Source organism: Marmota monax, unplaced genomic scaffold, assembly GCF_021218885.2.
Source record: "Marmota monax isolate L192 unplaced genomic scaffold, Marmota_monax_Labrador192_F-V1.1 WCK01_AAM20220418_F8-fsc00125, whole genome shotgun sequence".
In the NCBI taxonomy this organism is placed as follows: domain Eukaryota; kingdom Metazoa; phylum Chordata; class Mammalia; order Rodentia; family Sciuridae; genus Marmota; species Marmota monax.
This window is the reverse complement of record NW_026695235.1, coordinates 14,005,628-14,028,961: the sequence shown is the minus strand read 5'-3', so window position 1 is coordinate 14,028,961 and position 23,334 is coordinate 14,005,628. Positions and strand designations below refer to the sequence as shown.

At 52.0% G+C, this 23,334-nt stretch overlaps 1 protein-coding gene across 8 annotated transcripts in view; it reads right to left on the bottom strand.

The window, feature by feature from the left end:
- Dip2a (disco interacting protein 2 homolog A) overlaps nucleotides 1–23,334 on the bottom strand; it is a 93,176-nt gene that overhangs the window by 23,300 nt on the left and 46,542 nt on the right. For all 8 annotated transcript variants that reach the window (XR_006850557.2, XR_009226250.1, XM_046438832.2 and 5 more), the window contains 14 exons: nucleotides 19,960–20,079; nucleotides 18,461–18,658; nucleotides 13,758–13,849; nucleotides 10,570–10,680; nucleotides 9,344–9,467; nucleotides 8,949–9,058; nucleotides 8,550–8,652; nucleotides 6,922–6,986; nucleotides 6,695–6,788; nucleotides 5,652–5,771; nucleotides 4,229–4,343; nucleotides 2,271–2,410; nucleotides 814–950; nucleotides 261–341 (listed from right to left, as the gene is read on the bottom strand). Coding sequence is in view for 6 of the 8 variants with exons in the window: in XM_046438832.2 (XP_046294788.1) it covers nucleotides 261–341; nucleotides 814–950; nucleotides 2,271–2,410; nucleotides 4,229–4,343; nucleotides 5,652–5,771; nucleotides 6,695–6,788; nucleotides 6,922–6,986; nucleotides 8,550–8,652; nucleotides 8,949–9,058; nucleotides 9,344–9,467; nucleotides 10,570–10,680; nucleotides 13,758–13,849; nucleotides 18,461–18,658; nucleotides 19,960–20,079 (1,610 nt within the window). In the remaining 2 variants the exon portion in view is untranslated. The remainder of the gene's footprint in view (nucleotides 1–260; nucleotides 342–813; nucleotides 951–2,270; nucleotides 2,411–4,228; nucleotides 4,344–5,651; nucleotides 5,772–6,694; nucleotides 6,789–6,921; nucleotides 6,987–8,549; nucleotides 8,653–8,948; nucleotides 9,059–9,343; nucleotides 9,468–10,569; nucleotides 10,681–13,757; nucleotides 13,850–18,460; nucleotides 18,659–19,959; nucleotides 20,080–23,334) is intronic.

Here is a 23,334-nt window from a genome sequence, read left to right as displayed (position 1 = left end):
AAATACTTCAGACACCCAAAGTGGTAAAGAGCAGCATCACGCCCATGCACCTGGCACCCTGGCCCACCTCCAGCAACCCCCAGGCTGCGTATGGTCTGCAGGTTGGTCTCACAGGGGTGTGGACAGCCCTGCACACAGATAACGCCACATGCAGGCACGGTCAGCATGACCAACTGGGGCACACAGAACTCAGGTGAAGTGTCCCTTGCCCCCACCTGGTCCACCCCAACTGCCACCCTGGTTCAAGAGGACATACTCACAGGCCCAATGAAGCCCAGCAGGCCTGTCCTGGTGAAAGGCCTCTCAGAGACAGGGGCTCCTCCTACCGTGACAGGGACAGTCTGTACAGAGCAGGAGACGTCAGGCTGTGGACTGGTGGGCAGGTGAGACCCCCACCCTCCATAACACAGAGCTGTGAAAATACCCGTATTTTGTGGAGTGAGAGACCGCAAGGCTGTGGCCTGGACTCCCAAGGTCCCTGGCCTCCTGCCCTGTTTTATGGGTCGGATTCCTCCATTGCCTGAACGGTTCCTGAAGCAGGGCTCAGGCGGCCCTCACGTCTACGTCTGCCCGGTGCCTGGCTATACCTGGCTGGCCTCACCAGACTTAGTATGAGCAATGAGTGTCGTAAAGAGGCAAACTCAGCAGAGGCCTCTCTAGGCCTTCCTGCTGGCCAGGCTGTCCCAGCCTCCCCTGTTCAGGGTAGAGTGCACCTACAGCAGCAATCGCAGCCTCTGGTACCCTGCACCCCAGGGCCCCATCAACACCAGTGGGGTCTTGACTTCAACACAAAGACCAGGAAAAGGCACAAACCTCAAACACACTTTTTGTGATTCCAGGTAATCCGTAGTATGCTGTTCCAGTTGCACTGGAACTAACACAGATCTCTCCAACTTCATCAGTCTTGCAAAGATACGGGGTACCTTCAACCTTCACAACACACACACTAGCTAAAAAGAGAAAGACATTCAAGGCCATGAGTAAAGAATTTATGTAAGCGGATCACCCACAAAGCCCTACTTGCTGCTGCCATATTTGAAGTTCCGGAAACATTACAGACACCACAAGTTCTTGTAAGACTTATGACGTAAATGTGTGCAGACACACTCCACCTAGTTATTAAGTCTTCCCATGTCACATGACACTAGTTACAGGCAGTAGAGGGCCAGGATGAGGTCTGTGGTGAGTGCCTGCCGAGCATGCCTGAGGCCCTGGGCTTTGTTGTGCACTCACACCTGGGGGGCACTGTGCATACTCACACATGGCAGGGGGTGATGTGCACACAACACTTAGGGGAGCACTGTGCACACAACACCTGGGGGGACTGTGCATACTCACACGGTGGGTTGGGGTTAGCACCTGGCAGGGGGGACGTACACACAACACCTGGGAGGGGAATGTGCACACAACACCTGGGAGGGGAATGTGCACACAACACCTGGGGGCACTGTGCATTCACCCCTGGTCAGGTGTTGTCCATGGCTCTCCACTGGAGCTCCCAGCACTGCACCTGAGAAGCCCATGCCTGTCAACAAGGCCACCTGTGCAGACAGGCTGCAGGGAGGGCTGCAGCCAGGCCAGGATGCCAGGTAGCCTGCACGTCCTGTGACCTGACACAGGCAGACAGCATGGGGACAAGGGTGACTGGATGCCTCTAGACATCACCAAAAGAGCAAGATAGCTGCCTATGGGTCCCAGTAGGCTGTCACAGAGGTGGCAGCCTCAGAGCCAGGGAATCGCCGAGGGCCTCCAGGGCCAGGCTCTACGCTGCTTCCTCAGTGAGACTGCACCATGGACATGCTGCTCGCCTTCCTGCTTGCTGCACTGCCACGGGGCCGTGATCCCAACATTCCCGTGGCCTCTGGCCCACAGGCCAACTCTGTGGGAGGGCACGTGGGCCTCTCTGGAATCCACAGGAACTTCTGGGATACCTCCTCACCAGCCTCCTCTCACAAGTGCCCCTCGGGAATCTCGACAGCAAGTCACTGGCCAGCGTGACCTCCTCCAAGCCTCCGCACAGGCACCGGGCCAGGAGGCATGAAGCTCGGGCCAGCACCGAGCACCACAGCATGACCACAGGTCGACTTCACTGGCCACCAGCACGGCTGTGTTTCACCTCGTCCCCCAACTTAACAGAAAGGGAGGGAGAGGTCAAAAAGCACTGTACAGATGGAAAGCAGTTCTGAGCATCCTGGACGTGGACATGCTTCCAGAGCACCGCCCAGGCAGCCTGTGTCGGCTGCAGCGGGCAGCTGCTCTGGTGGCCTTACCTCCAGGCATCACCTGGCCCACGTCCTGGACAGTGAGGACAGACAGCTTCTCCTCAGTGTCAACTCTGACCACGCCGTAGCTCAGGCCATGCATGGACAGCACAGCTTTCCTTGGAGGAGGTCCCCCCAGGTCAGGCGGCCTGGAAATAAGAGCACCAGCAGGCTGGCTCAGGGAGGGCACCTGCCTGGCCAGCAGCCCCAGACCACAGCAAAGCAGCTGCTCGGTGCCAGAGACCATCAGACTGTTTCAAAACTCCTGGGACAGCGGAGCCCTGATGCGCCTCCATCCCAGAGAAATGGCACCGTGACTTCCCAGGGAGGACATAAAGGTGACTCAGGGGGCTGGGGCTGTAGCTCAGTGGTAAAGTGCTTGCCTAGCATGTGTGAGGCCCTGGGTTTGATCCTCAGCAACACGTATAAATACGCAAATAAATTAATTAAATAAAGGTCTACTGACAATTTAAAAAAAAAAGGTGACTCGGCTTCCACGTGGGTGATCTCAGGATGCTTGCTGGAGTCCGCTCACAGAGGCTGAGGCCATATGCATGAGGGCGCTTGAGGGGGCCAAGAAGAGCCAAGAGGTGGCCTGAGCCTGCATACCGCAGAGCCGCCACCCTCTCCCCACACAGCACAGAGGCGGAGCAGAGGGGCCCACAGCCTGCCCACAGGAGCACCAGGAGATCCCAGCCACTGTGAGCCACCAGCTGGGCAGAGCCTGACCAGAGCCCTGAGGAACCCAGCACAGCACTTGCTCAGGGAGGAAAGATGACAAGCTCAAGAGAAACAGGTCTCCAGAACAAAGGAACGAGGGGGATCCAGTGTGAAGGGCAAAGGCACTTCTTTTTTCTTTTTTTAATCATTTATTTATTCTAGTTTGTTATATATGAGGGCAGAATGCAATTCACTTCACACTGCACACACAGAGCACAATTTTCCAAGTCTCTGGTTGTACACAGAGTATTTTCACACCATTCGTGTCTTCATACATGGACTTGGGGTAATGATGTCTGACTCATTCCACCGTCTTTCCTACCCCCGCGCCCCCTCCCATCCCGTCCGTTCCCTTTGCCCAATCTAGAGTCCCTCTGTTCCTCCCATGCCCCCCCATCGCCATTATGAGTCAACATCCTCATATCAAAGAAAACACTCGGCCTTTGGTTTTGGGGGTTTGGCTTCTTCACTTAGCCTGATACTCTCCAACTCATCCATTTACCTGCAAGTGCCATGATTTTATTCTCTTAACGCTGAGCAATGTTCCACTGTGTATATATACCAACAGAAACAAGTCACCCCAGAACAAAGGAATGAGGGGTGATTCAATGTAAAGGGCAAAGGGGTTTCTAATGCTACCTTAGGACGCAGGCTACTCCACAGGCGGTATGTGTGAGCACCTGTGCCTGCACTGAAGTAATTCTGCAAGGACAGTGCTGGAGCAGGAAGCTAATGAAGACCCTCAGCTGTGGGTAACGGCCTGCAGGCCACAGGAGCTGCTGGGCAGGTTGGGCATGAGAGGAGGAGCAAAGTGGCATGTGCACGGGACACCGGAGGAGCCCAGAGCCAGGAGCTCAGGTGTCTGTGGCCTCCCAGCACCACTGACCATGCTGCCACAGACTACCATGGCAACAACCAGGTGGTGCTGGGACCCATGAGGGTCAGGGGCTGGCACCTCTCCAGGCCCATCCTTGGCCAGTTGGGAACAAGGGACAGCTCATCAGGAGTATGTTCACTGAGGCCAAGGATGCGATGGCAAGACTGCCTGGGGAGGAAGCACTTAGGAAAGCACATGCCCGACGCCGCAGGGTCCCACACAGCTGAGGGAGCCACCTTCCCATGCCCAGCATATGTCTGGGCTGCAAGGGGCTGGGCCCAAGCGGCACTGCTGCACAGCAGCCTGGAACCCTGAGATGCCAGGACGTCAGGACAGACCCCTACTGTGGAAGGTTTCGGGATGGGCTTACCTGCGGATGGCGACCGTCAGTGCCTCAGGAGAACCGGCACAGGGGCAGATGGCCTCTGGCCTCAAGCCTCGGGACTGGAAGACGTTGAGGAAGGCATCGCAGGAGGATATGGACCCTGGGGAGCAATGGCATGATGTGAAGGCACCGGGGGATGGTAAGACTCTAGGCCACAGGCCTGGCAGATGCACCTGCCAGCCAGGTCCCCCTGAGCACACAGCCCTGCTAGGAAAGGTCACTACCACAACTCAGGGCAGCCTGCCTGCAAGGTGGGCTGTGTGCAGGGGGCACATGAAACACTTCCAGTTGTAGCAAGTCAGAGGCTTTCCCCAGCCTTGTGCTCCTTAGAGGCTTTGCCAACAGAGTCAGCTGAGGGATGCCTGTGGCCCAAACATTCTGCCGCACCAAGACCATGCCGGGCGCACCCAGCTCCTGGAGGAGCCAGAGCTGTGCAGTCTGCATGCTGGCAGCAGGACTACCTCTGCGCCCTAGCCCTTGGCTTTTCCTCTTCTTAGGAGGGTCCTGTCACAGCCAGGGATGGCAGGCCTTACGAGTGGGTGCTGGTGATGTGTGACGTCAGCTCCTGCCTGCTCAGGGCTTGAGTCAGCATGGCCTTGTGACCACCCACGGATTCACTGCAAACCTCTTCTACCTCAGGGGACTCGGAGACATTGGCTGATACAAGTTCAGTCAACAAGAAACTTCTGCCACCTGGTCAGCAGGCACAGGCCACACAACAGCCCTGCCCCACAAGGGCCGCCTGAGCCTGCTCCAGAGCCCCGGCAGCCTCTGCAGTCCACCACTGTGCACAGGAAGGTCCGAGGGCTCGGACCACAGCCACGGGATCTCCGTCTGGGGCAATGTGGGGCGGGACAGGCCTGCACACAGAAAGAAGAGCCACCCCAGCTAGAGAAGCTGGGCCAGGAGCCAGAGCAGTGGGGAATGGGCCAAGGAAGAGAGGACCCTGTTGCCTGCACAATCTGGTGCTCTCTTAAGAAAGACGACATGACAATCCCAGAGACTCTCGAGGTCAAAGCCAGCCTCAGCAAAAGCAAGGTGCTAAGCAACTCAGTGAGAGCCTGTCTCTAAATAAAATACAAAACAGGGCTGGGGTGTGGCTCAGTGGTCAAGTGCCCCTGAGTTCAACCCCCAGTACCAAAAAAAGAAAGACGGCACGTCAAGTTGCATTCTGTGGATGGTTAAAACTGCTTTTAAAGTCAGCACCGTAACCAACAGGCATGACACGTGCAGTGCAGCGGCAGTAAGCACAGGTGCCAGGCACATCCTACGACGTTTGTGTTTTACTTGACACTGACATGAAAGGGGCTTAATTTTGTTTCTCCACAGATTCTACTTCTAGAGGGTATCCAGACTCCCTGGAGAGCCCAGGTCTGCGGAAGGGGACACTGAGGGCTGGCCTACTCACATGGGTTGGCACCATCGGCCACAATCAGCATCCGCAGTGAGCTGAGGCTGACATCCCTCTGCCCTCGCTGAGCCAGCAGAGACCAGTGCATGTCGCGGGACTTCACCAGCGCAGCCCGGGCTGCAGAGAGAGAGAGCACGTGCTGCAGGGCTCAGCCTCCTCCTCTGGCTCATCTCCTCCACCCATGCAGAGGCAGGCCCCAGGGGGCCGGGGCCTGCGTCCAGCCCCTGTGCGGCCTGCAGCTTTCTCTCACAGCTGCCTGACCTGCCCACACCTTCTCCTCAGAAGTCAACTCTGAGATGCCATCTGAGGTGACAGACTCAGAGCCACCTCTACTTCACTGTGGTCTGGAGCTCCACCTTGCTCTAAACACACTTGCCTGTGTGGCCTCATACGTCTCTCCCGAGTTACTAGCCCTGGTTGATGACAGCCACTGTCTGCATCGCAGTGCTGCCTGCCCTGCCAGGTTGGCTAGCCTCCAGGTACAGAGGAGAGGGAAGCCTGGCTAGGCTCTGACTCCACCCCTTCCTGCAGGCTTCAGTTCCCTCAGTAAAGCTGGATGAACAGACAGCTGCGGTCAGACACTGCTCGGAACATACCCCACAGCATACTTTGCTACCAGAGGCAGGACAGGGCAACACAGTGCCCAGGAGAGTCTGGGCCTCAGGCATGCGGCTCTACCAGGCACACAGGGGAGGTCCGAGCCGAGCCAGCAACCTGTGCCACGGCCTCCTCCATCCTGGAGGCACACTGACCACTGGGGTCGGGGAAACAGGGCCCTGCTGGTAGCCCCATCTCACCACAAGTCATTCCACCTATCAAAGCTTTGTCACTGGTCACTTCAAAAACCCTAAATTCAGATTAAGAGCATTCAAATACTAAGCTCAGTTGCTCCTTTCCAAATGGCTGCTGCCTTGCACAGGCTGACCTGCTCAGCCAAGGGCCACCTGCACCCATGGTCCTACTTTCTGGCTTTATTGTTTGTAATCCACAAACGCAGTTCAGAGACGTCCAAGAGGGTGGCGCGCAGCATGGTGCTGTACCTTTGTAGGAGCACACTTTCTGGATCCAGGAGAGTGGGTTGGCTTTCATGAGCGCGTACGGGATGCTGACCACATGCATCCTGTTCATGACGCTCTGCAAGAAAAACAGACCCACTGGGTGAGCAGCACAGCCCTGCCAGAAGCCAACAGAACAGCGCATCCTCACCCCACTCCCTCAGGGCCCAGCACATCTCTTGGAACAAGACAGGACAGCCAACAGCACTCACCGTCAACACGCCGTGCCACAGACCAGCATCCCTCTTGAAGTCCAGCACGTTTGTTAGCGTTTCAGCTGAAAGCGCACAAGGGGTTAACAACCAGCAGCTGTGTTCCTTTTTCTCTCTTTTGGTACTGGGGATTGAACCAAAAGGCCAGGAGCTCTCTTGCTTTACCTCTGGGCTACACCCCAGCCCTTTACATTTTTTGAGACAGGTCCTTGCTAAGTTGCCCAGCCTGCCTCACACATGTGATCGCCACGCCTCAGCCTCCTGAGTTGCTGGATGACAGGTGTGCACCACCGTAACCAGCTGTGCTGTGTGTGTGCTAGAGAAATTCCAAGGTGCGTACACCACCAACACGACTGAGCTTAAGGACCAGAATGGCATTTTCAGACACAATGCGCTAACCAACCAGTGGTGACAGTGGTGGTCTGTCAGATTCCCGGAACCACACAGCTCTGAACTGGAGAACCTTGCTGATCACAGATCTAAAGACAGGGAAGTCAGGTCCTGAAAAAGTTGCAGGACAGGGGCCACCTGCTTCACCAGACACCCCGAGTGGACACTCCTCAGAGTCAAGAGGTGAGGTGTCGCACCGACACAGATCCCCAGCTCTCCATCCAGAGGCCATAGTCCCATGCCCCCTCCTGAAGAGCTGGTGGCTTCAGCCGCCTTCCAGAAGCTACCCTTCATCTTCTCCAGGGGAGGAAACCAGGCCAAGGCCTCTGGATGCCACCTCTCAGGGGGCAGAGGACAGACCCTGGGGTCCAAAGGCCAGGGCTACCCAGGAGCTCAAAGCAGATGCTGGGAGAACCAGGGACAGGAGGGTCACCCTGAGTGCGGTAAAGCTGCTGTTCTGAACCGTGATGCCTGCAGCAGCACAAGGTCATGTCACAGGTGGCACACATGAGGCCAGCTCTGGGTCCCAAGAGGAAGAGACCCCTGGAAAACACCCAGAACCTCTCCCAAGTCTCCACTGAAGCTTGAGCTATGTCCACATGCTGCCCCTTGCTTTAAACACCTGTATTCTAGACATTTGAGCATGATATTTGATGTTACTTCCAGGTTTTATTCGAGCATTTACTATGAAAGAAAACTACCTGGGCCCACTTGGAAGGTCCTAAAAACATTTCTCACATTGGACCCTATAAATACCAATTATCTATCAATACAAAACATTGATTTAAAAATCAATTTACAATATTTCTCTAGGCTAAATACCTGATATTCAACAGTAAAACTGGGAGCTGCCTGTCCTTTCCCAAGAGGTAACCTATGATCACAAAGACCCACCCAAGTATTTACCTGCAGGACAGCAGATGTGAGAGGGCATCTGGCAAAAGCACGTCTCACCAAGAGCTCTGCCCGTCTCAGAGGCAGCCCATCACAGACACACAACTCCCCTGTGTGCAGCCTCTAAGTCAATACCTGTGCACTGGCCGAAATGGCCCTGAGGGGTCACCAGGTCTGCAACATGTCTGGTCTCATGTTGCCAGCACGGCTGCCCACGTGGCGGCTGGAGGAAAGGGCACAGGCCTCCAGGCTGGACGCCACACTGCAGGGACAATCTCAGGCAAGATGGGTGCTTAGGACTGCGTGGGGTGGAAGGGCTTCCATGCTGCCACGTGCGCCCTTACCTTCTGAGTACCCGCAGGCCTGGGTCAGAGCCCGGCACTGTGCCAGCAGGGACGTGTGGGACACCGTGACCCCCACGGTGCTGCCTTCTTTGCTGGTCTTATACTGAAAGGTTTCAAGGAGAAAGAGCGTCATGTGGCATCCCGGAGACTGTGTGAGCAGGCTGATGGGGCACCGGGGCAGTGGCAGGGCTCCCCTCACTGGCCACCCTGAAGCTCTTCACGCATCAGGCCAGTCTCCAGGAACCCAGCAGGTGCCCAGGATAGAACCTAAGGTCTGCACAAGGTCCTGCAGGACACTTCCTCTTTCCAGGACAGAGACCACACCTAAGGGGAACTTCGACCCGAGGTCATGACACATAGCAGCTAGCCCATGGGGACACACGTGGGGGGCTCACTCACCTCGATGTAGGCAGTCCCAGCCCCGGTGTCCTGAGCCAGAGGGAGCCAGTCCTTGGGGGGTTTGGCCAAATGCTTCCCATCAATCACCAGCCAGGCGAGGGGGGGCCAGCCTGTGACACAGACAGGTACACTGCGCTGGAGTTGGAGGGCCCTGCTCCCCACAACAGGAGCCTGTGTTCAACACGCATCCAACACACGGCCATTAGCCAAGTTTAGTCTCACTTCATTTTGCTTCATTTAAGTAGGTAAATCTAGCCAGTGGCCACAACCGTGGACAGAAGGGGTAGAGACACTGAAGCAGACAAAAACGGAGACTCACTGAGTGTACTTCCTGGAGCAGCAGGCCCAGCGGCACCGTGCTAGCTGAGCCCACTCCTCACACCCTGGAGGCTCACCTTTGAAAGTCACCACCTCTCCCGTCTGTGACTTGGGCAGGCCCTTCTGACACGCATCTGTAGTCAGGGCCAGGGTGACACCACAGCTGCCCAGCAGAAACCCAACCTGCTGGCTGCCTGCATCCTGCAGAGGACAGGCAACAGAGGGCAAGTGGGCACCGGCAGAGCCACAGCACTGGCCATTAGTGCTCCAGCTCTCACAGAGAGCAGAGCTGTTTCCAACCTCAGGAAACTTCTAGAACAATTCAGTCCTATCACTGGCAGGTTATTATATTTTCAGGGAAATGGCACATAAAAATAAGAGAATCGTTTTTAAATTTAAAATGCATTTTTTAAATTTGTTTTGCAGTAAAATAAGGTTCTGGATAAAGGGCTAAGAAGTTCACTCTTGCAAATGACATTTAAACGCATTTTAATAAGCTCTAAAAATAACAGCATTAAAATTTCTGTCGCATCATGATTAAAATTTACGAGCTGACTCGGGGAGGCTGGCCTTATCAGCATGAGCTAAGCCACAAGAAAGCCCTGGCTGCGGCTCTCACCACCTGTGCACATCCTGCTGCACGGCGTGCGCTTCTCTTCACCTAAGTTTAACCCATCTCCAGTTTCTTTCCTAGGAGTCATTTTGTTCTAATACCTGATTATGGCTTCCTTTAGGGTACTCTGGCTCCGTGTGCAAGCCTCACCGTGGTACTCCTGACCAGGGCTGTGGCTCCCGTGCTCGCTCAAGGCTGCCTGAGTCAGGTGCAGGAATCGGACTTTCTAAAACACAGGCCCAGTCTGCCCCCAAGTGGTGTTTTCTACAGTGAGATTCCCAATGTTTACATCTCACATGGTGGAGCATGCTCCCTATGTCAAGATATCAGTGACAAGAAGAGAAACACATGGGACCTTTTATCTTGTTTATTCAACACTAACTACCACCTGGTTTTGAGCAAAGGCCTAACAGAGCCTTGTAGAATCACGTTCTGTTCACTGGAGGAGAAAATGCCCATCGCTCCTTCTGGGAAGTTCAACGGGTGACCAGGAGGCTCCCCCAGCAGGGCAGCAATCCCCACCTCAGCCCGGGGACAGACGGCACCTGACTTCATGCTGAAGTCTGGCCAGCTGGCCTGGGGCCACCTTCCTCAAGGCAGGGCACACACCAGCTCATGCCAGAGCTGAAGAGAAGCCAGGCCTGGCCCCCCCGTGCACCAAGTGCAGAACGCCCAGCCCAGGCTTGCTACCTTTCTTGTCAATGGCACTTCTATGGGGACCGGAACCAGCTCTGCCAGGAGACACCCATAAAACGCGACCATGAACATCACGGGGTCACTGTTGGGAAACACGAGCGCCACCTGCAACAGTACAAGGGAAACCTGAGGACTCCTTGGCAGGAGGACATTCCAACGCAGGCTCCGACGGCAGACGAGGCTCAGACAACCGGACTCTCACACCTTTCCAAACCTCAACTTGGGATTGGTTCACATGACTCTGAATGACTGGCTTGTGGGTTAGGGCCGTCTTTACTCCTCAAGCCAAGCCTGTCCAGCTCTTGCTGGACAGGGCCTGTCCATGCTGACTACCACCTGAATCAAGTTATATCTAAAACAACAATTTCCAAAGCCAACCGTCCTAACAGCGTGCTGTCACTGAGCAGTCTTCACTCAAGAGCTACCTGAAGGGACACGGCAGGCCCCAGGGCACTGTCCTACTCCCACCTGGGCACCTGCTCCCACATGGGTACCCTCCCACTCCCACCTGGGCACCCTCCCACTCCCACCTGGGCACCTGTTCCCACTTGTGCACCTTCCCACTCCCACCCTGGCACCCTCCCACTCCCACCTGGGCACCTACTTCTGCCTGGGCACCTTCCTGCTCCCACCTGAGCACCTCCTCCTGCCTAGGCACCCTCCTGCTCCTACCTGGGCACCCTCCAACTCCCGCCTGGGCACCTACTCCTGCCTGGGCACCCTCCTGCTCCCATCTGGACACCTATTCCTGCCTGGGCACCTGCTCCTGCCTGGGCACCCTCTCGCTCCCACCTGGGCACCCTCCCACTCCCACCTAGACAGGGTGCTGCCCCTGTGAATTACCAGCTCTCCCTCATTCACCTTGCATTTTAATTTGTATCAAAATTCATTAAAATGGTCTAAAATGACCAATGAAAAACAGTAGCACCATGCCCTGTCCTCGGTCACCTACTAAAACAACACATTTAAAATATTCTAGATCTGTCCTTTGTTGTTCACTCTCATGCTTTTAAATACTGGGTTTACATTTCTACATTTTACATTTTAAACTATCCTGTTATTTTAGGGAAACATTTTGTATTCCTGCTTTCATCCCAGGTTTTTTTTTTTTTTTTTTTAAACTGTATCTACTCAAATTAGAAGCTACATATGGAAAAACGTTTCCATAAGCCCTGATTCTGCCACAGTAGGTCATAACAGTCCTTAAACAGGCAGACTCAGCACAGGGCCCCCGGGAAGATGGGCAGAACCCACTCTGGACCTAGGCTCTGCAAAGCTGCCAGCAAGTCCATTCGTGGGGAAGGATAAACTCTCCTTTGAGGGCTGGTGTTAACAGTTGCCCAGAGATGTGACCCACACCCTGAGACAGATGGCTGTCAGGGAAAACATCCTTCCAGAGTGTCTTTGGTGAAGGAGTGTCGTCACCATCTGTGAAGGGCATCAGCTGGCAGTCTGTGGGCCACCGATCTCCAACATTAACCTGCTTGCTGAGTGTACCTTTTTATTAACCTAAGGGCAACCTTCTCTTGCAAGTGGAGAAACCATCTGCAAATCTTTGTCCCTGAAAGAAAATGAGCTGCAATCCCTAGGCTCAGGGAGTCAGGGGGAGTCAGGGTCTTGCAGGCTGTCCTGAAGCACCACACACACCTTGCCTGAACACAGCACCCCTAAGAGTGGTGCCACAAGGGTCTCCCTCCTGCTGGGACAGCACCCCTCTTCCATCTGTTCCATGGACGCTGGATGACAGCCCTAAGACACCCCATCCGATGAGCCAAGTGCCATTCAGGGTCCTGTTCCCAATAACCAGCCAGTCACGTGACCCCACGCTTCACTCACCTCAGGACACTGCATCCGACTCTGGCCTTGGTCCCCCTGCCAGGGCTGTAGCTTGGCTGTCCTGGGACCTCTGTGTGACTCTCCTGTTGGGACCCCTTCACTCACTGTAACACATCCCCTAGGAACTTGCCAGGAAAGGGGCTTCTGAGCCAGGTCTGAGTTACGCACTGTATTTGCCAGGTGGAAACAGGTCCACCCCCTCTGAGTGTCTGAGGCACCCTCCTCTGTCCTGCAGGGTTCTACTGAGGAGTCCCGCACACTGTGACTGCTGGTGCTCCCCATGTGCGTGGCTCTGAGGCGCCTTCTGCCCCGTGGTCACACACTTCAGAGTGGTCAGCTGTGTTCACGAGGAACACGATGCTCTGTAGGGCCGGCGACTCACCCTGCACTGCCTGCAGTGTTCTGCTCCCACCCTCCTCTGCACTCCCAGGGCTAAGCTGGCATGGACCTCCTTCACCAAGTCTCTGATTCTGCCCCTTGGCTCCTCCTACTTTCCAACTCTTGGTCTTTTCTGCTGACATCCTTTTCTTGAATGCTAACTTCAGGAAATCTGCTTCCGCGCCTGATTTTCTCCCTCGCTCCCCTCTCCATCTTCAATGCCATCTGTCTCTTCTCCTTCACCCTCAGCCTCTCTCTGGAGTGAGGCAGAAGCTTCTGGCTGGCAAGTTAACATGCCACCTCACTGTGGGTGGCCTGTCACTGGGGTCTCCCCTCTCTGGTAAGCGTGCTGATTTCCAACACACACACTGCTGTCCACACTGACCTTCCACAAGCCTGGGTCCTCAGGTCAGTGCAGCCTGCCTGAGGCGGTGCCGTCCAAGAGAACCCTGTATGACTATGGAAAACACCTCCACTCTGCCCAGGACAGCAACCATCCCCCACATGTCGCTGCTGAGCCCTGAATACATGGCTCCTGCAACTGAGGGACTGTGCTTTAGTTCAACTTAACGTTGGTTCATTTAAATTCAAACAACCATCTGGGCAGTGCAGGACTAGGGGGCTAGCTTCCAAGGCAGCCCTGTGGGGAGATGACATAAAGCATCCAGGACTTCATGGACAGGTCAATGTCAGCATGGACCCCTGCCCTGCAAAGTCAAGGCCTATCAACGCCAACACACATGAAGCCCAACATGAGCTGGAAGACCAGTGGGTGGGCGATAGGGAGGAGAGGAATGACCACTTGACACTGCATCGCACACCAGTCCACATGGTATGTTTCCATTGCTGACTTTAAATCCCACAGGTTAACACTCATTCTAACCAACCGACAAGACACAATTTCAACAGAACAGGCTGCTTAAGCCTGCTTTTGCTCAGTCCAATAAAGTTACATTCTAGTTACTTACTCTGTCTCCAGGTTTAAGTAGTGGTTCATTCTTACTAGTCAGTTTATTAAGTAGAGTATAAGCTAATTTTAAACTCCGACTCCAAAGTTTGCCTAAAATAAAATAAAAATACTAAGCAATGTAATATTTAAGGAGCCTAATAGTTAACATTTCAATGCAGCAATTGCAATACCCCATTAACAACATACCATTAGCTAAGACTGGAAATCCAGTTTCCAGATGACAGCCACCCTACATAATGCTGCAACAAACATCAGTTTTCTCCCAAGAACAAGTTATACATTTATTTTTCTTAATGCAAACATAAAACAGGAGTTTATTAAAGTCTAGCAAAGCCAGCAAAACATGCCATGCTGTGCATGCATGATGCCATACATGGGAGCACACATGCACATGTGCACGTCTGTGAGTTCTGGGAAGAGGCCACCACTCACACTGCCCCCTCAGCCAACAGCGTTGAGTGTGACCCGTGACATCCACCCTCACCTCCTGTGGCCGCTACATGTTTCCTGAAGGGCCAGAGCTTTCTCCAGTGGCTGGAGGGGCCCACGGCTAGGCACCACCTCTCTGTCCCTCCTGGCTAGCAGCTACCTCACGCAGTGCCCAACCTGGGGAGCTGACAACAGCCTCACCCAGGAAGAAAGCGGGCTCAGCAGAAGGAGCATGGGAGACATTCATTCCCAACCCTGATACAGCCGCCATTCCTGAACAAAACACCCAGGCTGGGCCTTCAGGCTCGGTGGACACCATGGGTTGGACAGCCCGCCCTGTGGTCCAGTGTTCAGTCCCATAGCAGTGGTGCTGACCAAGCACCATAAAGTGACAGGAGTGGCTGTGGACCCCAAGACACCACAAAGCAAACATTTAACTCAAAACAGAGTAAGCCCACTTTAAAGTTAAGGTCAAGATATCAACACTTATAGGGCTGGGGATGTGGCTCAAGCGGTAGCGCGCTCGCCTGGCATGCGCGGGGCGCTGGGTTCAATTCTCAGCACCACATAAAAATAAAGATGTTGTGTCCGCCGAGAACTAAAAAATAAATATTGAAAAATTCTCTCTCTTTAAAAAAAAAAAAAGATGTCAACAGTTATAATAAACATCTCCAAACAGAAACCAATAAAAACTATGAAAAGAATAACATGTTGTGATCAAGTTAGTTCTACCCAGAAATGCAGAGGTTCATGGAAACGCAGCACCATTAACAATGATGACAGGTGGGAGAAAACCGATAATCCCTCATGACTTAAAAGTGATTTTAAATGTTTTTCAAAACCCTTCCTAAACTAGGTGTGAAAGGACACATACTTCCTTAATCTGACGCTGGTCACCTTGAGCCCATGGGAATGCCCTAGCTGAGGCGGACACTGGAGCCTTCCCTCTGGGGGCAGAAGGGAGGCCAGTGCAGCTGCCCCAGCCGTGAGCAGAATGCCTCAGCCAGATGGGGGAAGTGGCAGTGTGGAAGCACCTGGGGACAGAGCTATGCTTTGTGAGTGAGAGGATGCCGTGCCTGTCCATCTTTTACAAGACTCTGGCGAGGCTGCCTGCGTGACAGTACACAGGATGATATTTATTCTTTAATGGTATTGGGGATTGCCCACAGTGTGTTTCTGCCATTGTGCTGTGTCCCCAGATCTTTTTATTTTATACTTTATATTTTTAGGGACAGAGCCTCACTAAGTTGCTGAGGCCGGCTTTGAACCTGCAATCTTCCTGCCTGCCCAGCTACTAGGATCACAGGTGGGCGCAACCACGCCCAGCTGCACCGTGTCACCTGAATATGCTACAACAGTAAATTTTAAGACATAACGATACATTTACAATTAGATCAAAACACACTCCCTAAATACATAAAACTCGAAGTGTCACAAGAATCCACAGAGTCTCCTGCAGAGAGTGTTCAGACGCTACTGAAACGGAAGACTCCATACTGTAGAAGCACTGGTCCTCCTGGGGCCGGATCAAGGCAACTCAGCAGAAACTGGCAGGGATGCCGAGGCGCTTGGCAAGCTTCCTCTGAGACAACCTGGGATGCATGGGGTTGGCACAGCTGGGACACCCTTGGAGGAGAAGCAGCGAACATTCTCCATGAGGCTGAGTCTCATCATAAGGCCATGGGCACCAAGAAAGCATGGCCAAGGCTCACAGGTGCCATCAGCCAACAGAAGAAGAGAAGCTAAGACAGGCTCACAGGCAGGACTCCTGGAAGGAGGGCCCGGTGCTGCTGCAGAGAGGGGGCCAGCTGCTGACCCTTCTCGGGACCTCTCCCATACGGGACACTGGGCAGGGACGTTCGCCATGTGAAGGGCAAAAGAGTGGGCACTTCCCCAGGCTCACAGAGCAACTCTGTGACCACAGTCCAGGGAAGAAGTCTTCCTAGAACACAGAAAGCAAGAACCTTGAAGGCAAAGAAGGCAAGAGGCTGGAACTTCTGCCCACAGACCCTCACACAGTGGCAAGGACGCCGGCAGCCTGCTGGGTGCAGAAGAGGTCCTGCAGACACCTGGGAAGCCATGCAGAGGACACGGGTACATGGCAGAGGGCAGAAGGCCTCAACAACCGACCCCTCGGGAGGCCACGTCAGAGCCATGGCCACACCACCAGTTCTCACAGCGCAGGTGGAGAGTGGGCCTGAGCACTAAGCACCCACCACAGCATGTGGGTGTGGCGGTGGGCAAGCTGAGGGACGTGGGCCCCAGTCCTCGCTCTTCCACCCCTAGGGCCTGCCTGGGAAAGTGGCACCTGCTCACTGCCAGAGGGCCCACAGCAGCACCCGCCAACAGCACCACTTCTAATGGCCACCGCTGGACGCCACCCGGGTGTCCACCAACAGCGTAACTGGTAAGTGGGTCCCTCTATGCTCTTTCCTCAACAGAAGCCCGTTGACCACACCTACACGAGATCCTGTGGGTGATTCTAAAAGGCTCTGGATCAGACAGGAGGGGCACTGCGGAGTTACAGCTGCACAAAACAGAGATCACTTGTCAGGGGCAGCAAGACAGCCAGAGTCAGACTCCAGACGGGGAACCCTGAGTGGTGCGGACCGACCCAGTCCTCCACCCTCAGGCCAGGCGCAGGGCCCAGGGCCATCAGCAGGGACTGGGGCCTCCAGAGCACAGCCAGGCCCCCTCAGGGGTGAGCGGCACCCACAGGCTGGGGTCACCAAGTCAGTGGAGAAATTTTAATTATACATTTAGAACAGGAATAAACCTAAAGAAAGCTGCTCAAGAATTCTGTACTCAGCAGTATAAATATAATCCTGAGAGAAATTAAGGCAGCCTTTACAAAGAGGGAAATATTCTACTCATGGGCAAGAAGGTTCCAGAACTGTGATAATATCAATTCTCTTTGAATCAAACCACAGACTCAATGTAGTGCCAACCAATATCCCAGCAAGAACTCCTAGCAAAGTGACCACTGGTTTCTACTTTACTTGGAAATGCAAAGGGTCAACAACAGCACAGCAATCTTGAGGAACAGGCAGAGCACTGGGATCCTACCACTGCACCTCAACAAAGCAGGCACAGACACATCGACTGCAGGGAGGCCTTCCACTCATCAAAGCCACCAAAAGGCCAGAAGGCAAGCCTCAGGCTGAGAGGAGACAGCCACAAAGCAGGTATCTGACAAAAGGCTGCAGCTGAAACAAAGAAGCCCCCACGCTGACACTTGGAGGATCATGGACAGGGCCTTCAGTGCCGGCGGCCCCCAGCAAAGGCAGATCAGAACCTAACTCACAAGGCCATGAGATGGAGCCCAAGGGGCTCTCCGTGCTGCTCTGGGAAGGAGTGCTGCTCCCACCCCCCTGGAAAAGCAGTGCAGGTCCCAAGGCCACACATCTCCTGGGATCCCTTACCTTCAACGCCCCCCCAGGCTCTCACCCAGGACTGCAGACGAGAGAAAAGAGTGTTCACAATGGCCTCTGGAACGGCAGTCCCAAGCTGGGACAACCACTGGGAGAGCAAGGACAGCTATGGGACACGCACTGAGCACACAACACCCATCAATGAGCGTCAACACAGCTGCGCACCGCATGGCGGAGACTGGCACAAGGCCAGCCATCCGACACCAAAGAGCAGCTTTCATCAAATCCTGCTTCTGGGCTGGGCTGTGGCTCAGTGGGAGGGCACTTGCCTGGCATGTGTGAGGCACTGGGTTCGAGCCTTAGCATCGCATAAAAATAAGTAGATAAAATAAAGGTATTGTGTCCATCTACAACTAAAAAAAAAAAAAAAATTAAAATAAATAAATAAATAAACAATAATGAATAAAATAAAATCCTGCTTCTATGAACGTCTCGGCCACAGAGAGCCTGCAGCCTGAGTAGCTGGGCGGGCTCCCCTCTGTATGGAGGACATCAGTGCTGGGAGGGCCACGGAGGCCTGGACCTGGCCAGCTAAAGCTCACAGAAGAGCATTCACTCTGCCAAGGCACCGAGCTGTACCTGCACCGTCAGCTGTGTGACAGCAGATGTAGTGCGGAACCCAAACACGCCAAGCACAGAGGCGCTGCGTGGCTAAAGCTGCGCCAGCGTACCCGCTGCTCAGAATACAGTTGGCCGCGCACACCCAGGCAGCACGGCAGGTGTGCGGCGCCTCAGGAACTGCTGCTGATGTGGCGGGTCAACAGGTGTGTGCAGGCTACACAGTAAGCACTGTGGCCCCCCAGCCCCCCGCCAGAGTGCGACCACCCTCCTGAGTACTTGCCGTAGGTGAGGGTGTGGATGGCCTTCCCTGCTGTGTCCAGGGCAGTCAGGCAGGGGGCCTTGGGCTGCACTGTGCCCCATCGCTGAAGGGCAGCTAGCAGAGACGGTGGCCAGGGCACCCCTGTGGCCAGGGGCTCCCCTCTCAGCACCTCCACCTCCTCTCCCTCAGGCTTCGGCTGATTGGGATCTGGCTGCTGAACTGTAAGCAGAGCCGGAGTTCAGACGTCAGCACTGTGGAGGCCCCGCACTCACCACTGTAAAAAGCCTGACACAAGTGGTTTAGACCTTCGTCATTACCACAGTCACATAAAGGAGAGTCAGTCGTAGATGGTGTGGCTTTCACCCTCCAGGAAAGTTCAGCCACAGACAGTGAAGGTGGCTCAGGAGGGTACATCTACTTGCACCTTGGGGATAACTGTGGCACCTGACGCCTGCCACCCCAGTGCAGCACTGCAGGCCCCAGAGCCTGGGAGGAGGTCTGAGCAACCGGCCCACCCAGGACCAAAGTGAACAGGACTTGAGGCCAGGAGCTGCCGGGACGGTCACCTCACTGATTTCCACCACCAATTCCCACTACTGATTTTCCTGTGGCCCCAAAGACCCCACTGTTAACAAGGACAGTCACCTCACTGATTTCCACCACCAATTCCCACTACTGATTTTCCTGTGGCCCCAAAGACCCCACTGTTAACAAGGACTGCTCTCCAAGGTGCTGAGAAGCTCAGCGCTGTAAGCACACGGTGGAGCTCTGGACCTGTCTAAGCATGAAGGACAAGCCAGGCCCCACACTGGCCTGCCACTGAGGGCAGGCACGCCCAGGGGTCACAAAACACTCAACACCAACACTAGGCTTTATCTCTGTGCCCTTCTAAGGGTGTGGGCCTCTTTCTGCTTCTTCTTAGTTCTTCTTTTTTAAAATAAATCTATATTCTTCTTTTGCAGTACTGGGGATTGAACTCAGAGGCACTCTAACACTGAGCTACATCCCCAGCCCTCTTTATTTTTTATTTTGAGACAGGGTATTGCCAAGTTACTGAGGCTGGCCTCAAACTTGCAATCCTCCTGCCATAGCCTCCAGAGTCACTGGGATTATGGGCATGTGCCACCATGCTCAGTATGTTCTTTGTTTTTAAATATATATTCCATTCATAAATGAGAGGTTAAAATTCTGAAAAGGACTTGAACATGTGCTAAAAACTCAGTACTTTAGAACCATAAGAAGACAAGTATTTCACATTTAGAGTTTAACTAAAAGTGTAAAGAAGAAACCTTAGCAGTGTTGTCCTAACCCTGGACTGGGCGTGGGGATTGCAAAGTCTCTCTAACCCTGACCATGTGCAGGCAGGTGTGGTTCTAAGCTCACGGCTGCACATGCTCACCAGAGTCTGGACACAAAGAGAAAGGGTCTGACATGGCGTGGCACAGGAACTCACGTCTGTGCACCACCACCTGTGCCTCCAGATGGCACACACACACAGGGCTCAGATCAGAGGACTCTACCTTCCAAAAGCTCCTCAAAATCGTCCACGAAGAACTCCTTCAGGGGAGGGCGCTTGGGCCTCTTCAGGGTGTTCAGAAGCTGCTGGATCTTGGAGGACACTCTGCTGTGCACAGGGACACCTGTCACAGGAAAAGCAGAGAGGGCCTCAGGCAAGACCTGTCACACACACACGCCTAGCCGCAGGCCAAGGACAAGCCTCTTGGAGGCACCAGAACTCACACAGCCAACAGATGATCTCCAGTCTGCAGCCCAGCAGACAACGTTCTGGAATTGGCCAATTCACCCCATAAGCACTGACTGAATCATATGTACTGAACGCTATTCCTTGTAGCAGTTTTCAAACTGGTCCAGGGACCCTGGAGTGTCTGAGGGCCTTTCAGGGCACTAAGGCTAAGAACACGCCATGGTGATGTCAAGGTGCCATTTGCTTATCTTTCTCTCCTGTCACATGCACCTGAAGTCACTGTGAATGCAGGTGACCCAGACGCTTTCATCAGTCAGCCATGAAAGAGACCGTCAAAGCACGGAATGAGCCCCTTCTTCTCCCTCAAGGTGGCTGTTTTGGAAATTACTTTTGCAGAAGTATGGTGATTCATCTCAACATGTAACGAGCTTACTGCTGTTTTAAGTGAAATAATAATTCTAATTTTAATTTTAATTTCTAATAAGATAAATATCAAGACATATAACCCATGCAGGCTAAAAAGCTCCGTGGTGTTCTCCATCCTTCTTAAGAAACACTGTTCTGGTTTTCAAGATGGCAGAATAGAGGTCACTTTCCTGGCTGCTACGTGGAGTGAAACCGAGAAAGCAGACAGGTAGCTTCTCAGCCTGAGGTATTGGAAACCTTCAGGGACACTGTAAGTCTACAGGATAAAAACTCTACTGCCAATAAATTAAAAAAAAAACATAAAAATAAATAAAGATACTGTGTCCATCTACAACTAAAAAATACATTAAAAAAAAACAGGGGGGCTGGGGTTATAGCTCAGTGGTACAGCACTTGCCTCACACATGACACATGCAAGGCACTGGGTTCAATCCTGAGCACCAAATAAAAATAAAGACATTGTGTCCATCTACAACTAAAAAATAAATTAAAAAAAAAAAAAAACTCTACTCCTCACATCTATACTGCTAGATGGGTAGACACACAAACAACATGAAAAGGCAAGGGGTCAATCATCGCAAACAGACCAAGGTACTCCAATAACAGAATCCAACAACACCAGAGTGGAAGAAATATCCAAGAAAGAGTTTATAATGTACATAGTTAAAACGATGTGCGAAGTAAAAGCCAGTATAAGGAGTGAAATCAGAAAGAAAATACAGGAAGTGAAATATCACTTCAATAAAGAGAGACTCTGAAAAAAGAAAAGCATACAAATCTTTGAAATGAAGGAAATCAATAAATCAAATTAAAATTTCAATTGAAATCATCACCAACAGACTAGACCACTTAGAGTTTCAGGCAATGAAGGCAAAATAAATAATCTTGAAAACAAAGTTAAACATGGAGAAAAGATGTTAAGAGACCACAAACAGAATTGCAAGAAATGTGGGATAACCTGAAAAGACTATATTTAAGATTTATTGGGAGAGATGAAGATTCAGAGATACAAACAAAAGGAATGCACAATCTTTTCAATGAAATAATATCAGAAAATTTCCCAAACCTAAAGAATAAAGTGGAAAATAAAATGCAGGAAGCTTACAAGACCTCAAATATACAAAACTGCAACAGACCCACACCAAGGCACATTATCACGAAAATGCTCAACACAGAGAATAAGGATAGAATTTTAAAGAACGCCAGAGAAAAATGACAGGTAAGATCTGGCAGGATGACGACATGCATTTTCTTCTCAGCAGCTACGGATCCTTCTCTAAAATAGACCACGTCTCAGGCCACAAAGCAACTCTTAGCAAATATAAAAAAAATAGATATACTTTGCATCCTATCAGATCATAACAGAATGAATTTAGAAATCAAGAATGAAACTAAAAATAGAGGGGCTGGGGTTGTGGCTCAGTGATGGAGAGTTCGCCTAGCATGCATGAAGCACTGGGTTCGATCCCTGGCACCACATAATAAAAACAAATAAAATAAAGGTATTGTGTCTATCTATAATAAAAAAAAGTTCAAAAAAATAGAAGCTACTTTAATACCCGGAGACTAAATAATATGCTATTGAATGAACAATGGATAGCAGAAGAAATCTGGGATGAAAAAAAAATACTGAGAGGTAAATGAGAATACTGAAACAACATATCAAGAACTCTAGGACACTATGAAGGCAGTGCAAAGAGGAAAATGCATTGCATTGAGCTCACTTATTATTAAAAGTATAGAAAGTCAACAAATAAATAACCTATCATTACATCTCAAAGTCCTAGAACAAGAAGAATGAATCAACACCAAAAGCAGAAGACAGGAAATAAAATCAGAGCGGAAATCAATAAAATTGAAACAAAAGAAATTATCCCAAAAAATCGACAAAACAAAATGTTGGTTCTTTGAAAAACAAATCAATAAAATAAAATTAATAAACCCTTAGCCAAGCTAACAAAGAAAACTCAAATTACTAAAATTCACAATGAAAAAGGAAATATCACAACACAAACTACTAAAATACAGAAGATAACCAAACCTACTTTGAAAATTCCTACTCTGATACAATAGATAACCTTGAAAACATCCACAAATTTCTAGAGACATATGACCTAACCAAATTGAATCAGGAGGACATAGAAAGTTTAAACAGATCAATTTCAAGCTATGAAATTAAAGATGCTATCAAAAGCCAAGGAAGAGAAGCCCAGGACCACACAGAGATTCTCAGCTGAGCTCTACCAGACCTTCAAAGAAAACTAACACCAATCTCCTCAATGATCCCATGAAATACAAAAGGAAGGAACCCTTCCAATTCATTCTTAATTCCTTTTAAGGTTCCAATGATAGTCTTCATGGAAACAGAAAAAGCAGTTATGAAATTCATTTGGAAAAATAAGGAGAAATCCTCAGTGAGAAAAGCAAAGCAGGAGGCATCCCAGTAGCACACCCTTAAACTACACCACAGAGCCACAGAAACAGCATGGGGCCGCACCAAGACAGAACGGAGACCAGTGGAATGCAAGACACTGGACAAAGGGGCCATAAGTAGTCACTGGAGAGAACAGAGCCTCTTCAACAAATGGTGCTGGGAAAACTGGAAACCCACATATAATAAAGTGAAACTAAACCCCTCGCTCTCACCACGCGTGAACTCAACTCAAAGTGGATGGAGGACTCAGGCATTAGACTGCAGACCCTGTGCCTACTAGAAGAAAATGTAAGCCCAACTTCCCAAAATGTCGGCTTAGGAACCAAATCT